This window comes from Austrofundulus limnaeus, unplaced genomic scaffold, assembly GCF_001266775.1.
Source record: "Austrofundulus limnaeus strain Quisiro unplaced genomic scaffold, Austrofundulus_limnaeus-1.0 Scaffold215, whole genome shotgun sequence".
NCBI classification, from domain to species: Eukaryota; Metazoa; Chordata; class Actinopteri; order Cyprinodontiformes; family Rivulidae; genus Austrofundulus; species Austrofundulus limnaeus.
Window position 1 is genome coordinate 600,401 of NW_013952617.1, and position 8,957 is coordinate 609,357.

At 42.1% G+C, this 8,957-nt stretch overlaps 1 protein-coding gene across 1 annotated transcript in view; it reads right to left on the bottom strand.

Annotated features, from left to right (window-relative positions):
* The window catches only part of fam20cb (FAM20C golgi associated secretory pathway kinase b), a gene marked incomplete at its 5' end in the record, with an annotated part of 111,590 nt that extends 102,876 nt beyond the window's left edge, over nt 1-8,714 (bottom strand). The window contains 2 exon segments of the mRNA XM_014019290.1: nt 5,273-5,448; nt 7,590-8,714. Of these exon segments, the coding sequence (XP_013874744.1) occupies nt 5,273-5,448; nt 7,590-8,128 (715 nt within the window).
* Nucleotides 8,715-8,957: the final 243 nt, after the last annotated feature.

The following is an 8,957-nucleotide window of genomic DNA, read 5'->3' on the forward strand; positions in this document are numbered from 1 at the left end:
GTATTACAATAAATATTTTTTTTAAAAATCAACATTATTTATTGCTGACTTTTTAGAGAATAAACTATCATCACAGGCCTCATTAGGCTCCTTTTATAATAATGAAGCTGATATGGACCAGTAAATCTTTTGCAGAAAATTTTCTTTGCTGTTATTAAACCTACATATTTTTATTGATACCCTAATTTACTGGCACAAATACAATTAGGTGATAGTTTGACATGAAATCCCATACTAAAATTAACTGTTAGTATTATACAAAGTAAAAGATAAAATAAATTAAAACAAGACAAAGCCGAATTGTTATAAACCAGAAAAACTATTCTGCTTTAAACAAAAGAAAAAACTTGTCTTTTCAGCTCCGATTTGATCGAACTCAGCAGGCATTTCAGCTCCCCTTTGCAGCGTCAGTGAGGAGCGCCGGTGCATATGTGAGCTTGCACACGTGCAGGGGTGTGTTGTTGTAGCGTGTCCCTGTGTGTGTGGAGCTCTGATGTCACAGTGTTTGTTTGACGGGAAACGACAGCGAGTCTTCGGTGAAGGACAGCCAGAGCTGCCCGTTCTTCTGCTGTTTACTCTTTCCCCCTGTATTCTCAGGAGCCTCTACCCCTTTTTTCCCTTCTGTCTGTCTGTCTCTGTGAGTTTTTTTTTTTTATTCATCTTCCCATCTTTCATGTCCCCCACCCCTCCATGTCTTCAGAATGATAATGCAGACTGAAGGTGCTCCTGGGACTTGGTTTGGTGCAGGGAGTTCAGCCGGGATCTGAAACGCTGAATTTAACAGGAAGAGCAAAGCCCTCCACTGCTGCTGCTGCTGCTACGCCGATCGATCGGTAGCTGTGTATTTGGTGGCATTTTGCCAAAGAACAGACTTTTCAATCAATGATTTTAATTTATTTTTACATCTGGGAATCACGAGGACAAGCAAACTGTTTACAGAGTGGACAAAAAAAGGGGGGAAAAAAGCAAAGTGAAAAGATCAATGTCCGTCTGGCCTCACGTGCTACAAAGCTGTTATTCAGAGGTTTAATACGTTTTAACCAAACACAAACTCTTTCTGTCACTATCAGGAACTCGTGCGTGCGGAACAGTAAACTTTGCATCTGTCCTGACTTTTTTTCAGCAGTGTCAGTCCCAGCTCTAGATTGTTCCAATCAGCTGCTGAAACTTTTGATCAAATGTGCTGCTTTTGCACGCCATGTTCAAGAGGTCTGCAGAGAAGACGCTGCCGTCTATAATAGATCTAAGCATTCCTATCCTTAAGTTCAGATAATAGACAACTGCTGTTGGCTTTTATTGGTATTCTGCCCAGGGCTTGTGTTAAGACTCTGTAATTACTGAACCAGCATGTTATTTTGCTGGCAAGGGATGCTAAAAACTGCTATCCACCCAGGGAGAAAGCAAAAAAAAGGAGAAATTTTGAGGGAAAATTAGACAGCATCTTGGCTAGATAACATGAAAATAAAGAAACGTAATCTACTAAGTAACGGAGCATGGATGGGAGTTTTATAAACAGTTAATCCCAGTCCTAGATAAGCATTTAATCTCTGCTATGGGCCAGTTGCATTTTTTTGTCGTTGGCAGATAAACCTGGAATCAAAAATCCTTTTTTTTATTTGTGTTTTTTTATAGCGAGATTGAGATGACCTTGAGTCGACAAGCTCTTTTGGAATGTGTGAACGGTGCACGGCCAAAAGGGAAGACAATCCCCTCCAGGAAAGAAAGAAAGAGGAAAAAAAGAGCTCAAATAGATTCCATACAACTTCCCTTAAGTGTGCATGGATTATCACCTCTGCTCGATACGTCCTCAGCAAGGTCTTTTACGGTTCTCTGGGAAAAGGGGCCAGATTTACAGTGCTGACCAATCAAATAAAAAGCCACAGGTTTGATATGATTCAAACTGTAATGTGGTTGCGTGATTTGCATTAAGCCCGTGTGTCCTCCTGGGCTCTGTGGATTGTGGTGTTTTATTATTATAATTCGTCCCGGCCTTGTAAGGCAGGGGTGTGCAGGCTGAAGAGATTGAGCTGTGTGATAGCCTGCAGCCTGCTTCTATCTTCCTGCATACTGAAATGCTTGTGCATGGGGGTGTGTTCACTTGTCAGCAGGTTATCAGCCCCTCCTTAGTGTGCTTCACAAAACAGTTCCCACCAAAGAACATTCAAGGACACGTACTCAGTGTTGAAAGGGTCAGCGTTTGCGCGTTTGGGTATAAATATACACGTTTTTTTCAACTTTACACTACAACCCCAACTTTGAAAATGTTGTGAAAAATGAAAATAAAATCAGAACGCAATGACTTACAAATCTCATGAACCCATAAAGAAAAAAATTGTATAGGTCCTCTGGACRGGTTCTTCTCTAATGAAACGTTTCSTCTCTCTTCCAAGAGACTTCTTCAGTCTGAGAGTTTCAGGCAAAATTCAGGCTTTTAAGCCCTGCCTCCACGTGACTGATACTCACATCACATGGCTATCGTTGACACCTAATTAACACTTATTGTTAACAGGGGGTGGAGTGATACYGCCAATGGCAGCACTGTAGGAGGGGGACAACTGAAAACGGAGGCCTCCACCTCTGTTTAATGATGGACGGTCTTTCTTTACAAAAATGGCTTCTTTTACTCCTCTCTCAAACCAACGTTCCTCTCTATCAAGAATGAGAACATCCTCATGTCTGAAAGAGTGACCCTGGCCTGTAAATGAGTGAACACTGCAGAGTTCTGACCATTAGATGTAGCTCGTCTGTGTTGGGACATTCTTTTGAACAGTGGTTGCTTTGTTTCCCCGATGTATAACTGGTCGCAGTCCTCCTGGCACTTAACAGCATATACAAYATTGCTCTGTTTGTGCCGGGGCACCGGATCTTTGGGGTGAACCAGCCTTTGCCGTAATGTGTTTTGGGGTTTGAAAGCTACTGGGACATCATGTTTAGAAAATAAACGTCTCAGTTTCTCCGAAACACCCGCAACATACGGAATAACCACTGGTTTGGGTCTGGGTTTGGGGTCTTCATTTTCACCTGAAGGTTGCATGGAATCCTGTCTGTGTTTCCTGTCTGCTTTCAGGAAAGGCCAGCCAGGATAACCACACTGCTCCAGGGCCTAGGAGTAAAAGAAGCCATTTTTGTGAAGAAAGACCGTCCATCATTAAACAGAGGTGGAGGCCTCCGTTTTCATGGKGGTGCATGAGTGCCTATACGATGGGCAGCTTACACATCGGGAATGCAGGGTTTAGAACATTTGCTCCCATCCAGATGATTTTTTTTCATGAAGGCCTTCCATATTTCAGCTAGATGATAAAAAAAAAACCTCCATTCTTTACAACAACATGACTTGATAGAAGTGTCCAGCTGCTGAACTGACCTGCCYGCAGTCTGGACCTTTTGCTAATTGGAAGCATTTGACACATGAAAAATAGAGATGTTAATGTGCTCAAAATTCTTTGATCAGATTGACCAGATTTTCTCCTTTCTGCTGCCTTTCATTTTATTTGTGATTTGTATTTTTTATTGTATGTAGAATTTAAGTTTTTTTAAAGAAATAAATAAACTTTATAAATGTAAAGAAAAGTATTCAGATTAGATAAACTGTAAGTATCATTTATACAGGCACAAACTTAATTAATCCCATCATGACGACCGTTTATATGCACCAAGTATTGACATGTGCAGATTTGTAAAAAATTTCCTAAAAAAAAAAAACCCACAGAAGTTCTACTTCCGCGATGAACACAAACAAAGGTTCTGTATCTTCTGAGCGCCCATGAACCTGCAGGTTTTAATAACAGTGAGGCTTTGCTGCACTCTGTGTTCCGACATTTTTCACCTTTAAGGCGTTCAATAACTTTGAGCTCTTTTAAAGTTTTTAATAGAAATGTTGTTTCGCTAATCGACAAATTTTGTTTACCCATTTAGCCGGGAGGAAATACATCRGGTTGACATCGGGCACTCATGCACAGTCAGGTCAGTTTTCCACAACCAGAATAAGTGTTCACGTGCACGCMGTTAGGATTATCTATCAGCAAACACCACCCCACTCRTTTGGATTATAAATTCATTCTGATTGAGCTGCAGCAGATCAGAATATTACAATTGGGCCGTTTAAAATATTGCATTTTTATTCCTATTGGCCTTTTATTCCAGTTACTTATGTCAATAAAACCATAGTTAAAGTGGCAAAGAATACCCAGGACTGCTGAACAAAACATTCCTTCCAAAAACCTTTAGCAGCCGGTCTCTTCATCTCCTCAGATGTTTATGAATTGATGTTAAAAAAAGATGGTATGCTTCAGAGTGGAAAACATGGACCTGTCAKTACTTTAGGATGTGTTGYTGCCATAAAATTAACAATCACCTTWGTAAAAAAATTACAGCGTTCTTGTATTATGTTTAATTGTTAATAAAGTCCGGGTTCATTAGATTGGCAAATGATTACATCCTGATTTTGTTTACGTTTTACACAACAYCCCAACATTTTTGGATTTGAGAACATAATATGACTGATTTGARTCACAAATTAGTAATAAAATGTCTTGTGAAAGTTTGTTTCTTATTCTACTTATCGATAAAATACTAATTTAACTACAAGTCCGTGTATAAGGTTATTGTATTCTACAACCAATCTTTACAAATCAGAGCAAATTGCCAATATACACCMCTAACTTATTTTAATTTTTAGCCAAAATGTAATCATCTATATGAAATAATTTCTTTACTTAATTAAAAACAAAACAGGGCTTAATTAATTAATATAATGTGCAATCTTGCTTTAAAAACTAAACTATGGGCTGCCACAGAGGCAGTTGTTTCTTCATTTTTTCTATGCACAGACAAACTTCAGAATCAATAAAAACATCCTTCAACTGTCAATAAACTATTTTGGAAAAAGTTGCAATCAGCCAAATAAAACAATCGGATGATTAACCAATCTACCTCAAGTCATGTCTAAATCAATACTGCAAAAAAAATGCATGAACGGCAATCCATATATGTAAAATGTGGTGCATTTATCATCTGCTCACTAATAATATATCTGATGAGTTCTTGCAGTTCGAACAAAATGATGAAAGGAAGTTTGAGTTTTTTCCAATTCCACCAATAGAAACTGTGTGTTACTTTGATTCTTCCAAACCACTTCGATTGTAACATCATTAAATTTAAAATAAAAAGTAAAAGTTGATTATTTTTATTCCACTATCCGTGCATTAAAGCCCTCTCACTGGTTGTGTTAAATGTTTTAGTGTTGATTGTGTTTAGGTGTTTAGAGGCTCACCGACGCTGGTGATCTTCTGCGTCACCAGGTCCTTCAGGAGGGCATCGATGACCGGATTGTGTCTGGAGTACAGCTCGTATCGATTAATCCCAATGTGGAAGCGGAGCCAGTTGGGGTAGGACTCGGCCATCAGCTCTCCTGTCGGGCTGAACTCGTCCAYGGTGCCCTCCCCAGTCCTGCAGGAGAGGGGATGTCATCAACAATCTGTACATGAACTGTCACAGAACACACAATGTTTGGGACAAATTAAAAAGCTTTGGGGTTGTCTTTAGCTCGGTTATAACTCAGTTTGATACCAGAAAATGAAAAAAAAAAAAAAAGGAGTGGTTTCAACTTCTAATCTCTCGTGTGGGAAAGTGTGGGAAACAAGATGTGGGATGGTTGTAGAGCAGACTGTGACTGACGGTGAAACGCTTGTCAAAACCTTCCGACTGAGCTCTGCAGGGAAAAAAATCTTTAAAACAGAAACTGGCACCTTTTCTGGACCACTTAAAACACCTGAAGGAGATCCACTATAGCTGCTAACTGTTACTTTTTTTCTCTTTGTTCTTACGCTCTGTAACAATCTGTTCCCAACATTTGTCCAGTTTTTCACCCTGCAGCTTTCAAAACCCCAAAGCCCCATGCAAAAGTGTAATTTTAGGTAGAGGAACGCTGTATGATGTGAACGAAATTTGTTTAAAACTGACATTTATAACAGCAGAATTTGAATAAAAGTAGTGACAAAAGCATATTTAGCGCTCTACAGCTTGAGCTTTCTTCACCGTAGAACCAAAGTTTAAGAAAGCTGGACTTTACAGGTCTGAGCTGACATTTTAAGATCTTGGTTTTACGCAATTGTTGTTTAGATTTTATGRCATTTGGAGATTTTACTGGAAAACRTTTAACTTACAGCACAGATGGCAGGAGCTTTTGAACTGTCTACACTTTCTAAGCAACCATTTACTAAAATGGTTGCTTAGAAAGTTTAGATAACTCAAAGATAGCTTTTCTATTGAGCAGGTGGCACGGTGGCTCAGTTGGTAGAGCTGCTGCCTCTCAGCAAGAAGGCCGCCAGATCAAATCCCGGCCCGGGGACCTAGAGTTTGCATGTTCTCTCCGTGCATGTGTGGGTTCTCTCCGGGTACTCCGGCTTCACACAAAAAACATGACTGTTAGGTTAATTGATAACTCTAAATTGTCCCTAGTTGTGAGAGTGTCAATGGTTGTTTGTCTCTATGTGTGGCCCTGTGATGGACTTGTGACCTGTCCAGGGTGTACCCCGCCCCTCACACTGTGACTGCTGCATATAAGCACCAGAGATCCCTGAAAATAAGTGGGTTTAGATAATGGATGGATGGATGAAATTTAAGTGTCTTTGACTCATCATCCATCATCTTTACCTACTTCTTCCTTTCAGGGTCACCGGTGCCCATATCCAGTCACTGCGAGGGGCAGGGTACACCCCGGACAGGTCGCAAGTCCATCACAGGGACACTCACATTAGGGATTAGCCTAACACTTGTGTTTTTCAGTCTATGAGGGGAAACCAGAGTGCCCCGATGCACGGAGAGAACAAGGAAACTCTACCCAGAAAAGTCCCCGGCTGGGACTTGATTCATCAAGCTTCTTGCTGAAAGGCAACAGTTCTACCAGCTGAGCCACGGTCTTGAGACAAAACATTGCGGACTCACAAAAACTCATCCGTGACCATCAAAGTCTTCTGCTGCATGWCTCTAAATGTTTTAAGACTTTTACTTATTGAACAGCAGGCTTAGTTTTCAGTTTTTGTTTTTTTTTTTTTTTTGAGAGTGGCTGCGAGAGAGTGAAGGACAGGTGTATTGTTCCCATAAAGAGCCACTGGCAGCAGATTGGTTCTTTTTTATCAGCTCAGTGTATATTTGATTATTGCAAAGCTGATGTTTACCCTTCAAACTCTCTTTAGGGAATTATTTTTCTTTCTTAAAAAAATTGGAACTATTTGTTGCCTTTTCTTATGTTTGAGTTCTAATGTTTGACATGTTTTGTTTTATTGGATAACTTCATTTCTAAAAGGGTAAAAATAGAAACTAAAACACGCAGAAAGAGGATTTTCATGTTTTGGTCAGGACATAACAAATAAGATGAGAGTGAATCTTCAAGTTTTTATGCTTCTCCACCTGCATCACCTTGACTGAGAGCCTGTTTCTGTGTTGAACTGTCTTCCTGTTTTTGAATTAACATGTCAGAAGATCATCTGTGAACTTTATTCTGTAAATCACACATTTCTGTTTCCAACCTGACCCTGACCCTGATAGTTTTTAAAGAAAAAAATACTTTTTTTATTTTTTATTTTTACCATGCCTCCTCCTCTGCTGCTTTGGGGTCAAATCTGATGTCGGTGTTGACGTTGAACAGCGTGTCCTCCTCCGTTAGAGGCGGCGGGGACTTTTTATATAAAGGATGCTCAAACAGAGCCGACAGCTTGGACCCCCTGTCCGGCGCGTGCCTGCTCTGCGCGCCGTCCTGGACGAACTGTCTCTGCCGCTGCCCACTGGGACCCTCCGCCGCGCCGCGCGCTCCGGCCCCTGCAGCCGGGCTCCTCTCCGGGGAGTGGGAGGACAGGTTGGAGCTGGGCTCGTTGCTGAAGTCCTGGAGGATCCGGAGGGTGTGCTTGTTGTTGTTGTTGTTGTTRCTGGGCCAGCCCTGCTGCTGGGGCTTCCCTCCCCAGCTCTGGGGCTGCTCGCTGGGCGCGTTGGAGCAGGAGCAGCCGCCGCCGCCGCCGCCTCCGTGCCTCTCCAGCTTGGGTAACAAGTCGATCATGATGTGCATGGAGCAGGCGATGAGGAACACCATGAGGATCAGGACCCGGAATCGGCGCAGGAGGATCATCTTCATGGTCTCGCGCTTGAGCAGATGCGAGTATTTGCTGCAAATGATGAGCACGCAGATGACCAGGCTGACTACATCGCTGATGATGTTGATCAGACTGGACGCCAGTCGGATGAAATAGACGTTAAACACGTAGGAGCCATCTTCACTGGCCGTCTTGAGTGAAGGATTCAGCGTTCAGCGTTTCTTTTCTGGTTTTTCCCCCCACTTACAATCCGAGTCCTGCGCGATTGGCGACTATTTTTAGATCTCAGAGGCGCAAAGTTACCCGCAGGAGTCCAGGTAGAACAGGTCGAGTCGGTTCAGACCAGCGAGCTGTTTGCGCAAACCTCATCCTTTTCTCTCGGCAGCCGAATATTTCTGTGCTGGAGGAGGACGGCACTTATCCCGACCAGACTGCGCGCAGTGACCTCGATCCGAGTGGCTAGAAATAAAAAAAAAAAGAAAAGCAAAACAACCAAGAAGAAGAAGAAGGGGAAAAAAAGAAAGAAGTGCAGCTCGTCACATTTCAGTGTTGTGTAGTGGAAAGTCCCCGGAAATCGATCCAGCAATCCAGGGCGCGTTGAAAAAGAAAAGAAAAAAGAAAAATAAAGGCTAAGATTTGGTGCGTTTTGGCGCAGGTAGCGGGGGGTCCAAAGTCCCTCCAGGAGTATAGCTGGTGGGGGGAAGAGAAAGAACGAGCCCCTTGTAGCATGTGGGAATCTGGGTGGGTGTGTTAAATATGATGATGAAGCCAAGACTAGATCCTGCCTTTTGCGCAGCGTCACGGCGCGCAGATTGGCTGAAAAGCAGAGAGAGAGAGAGAGAGAGAGAGAGAGAGAGAGAGAGAGAGAGA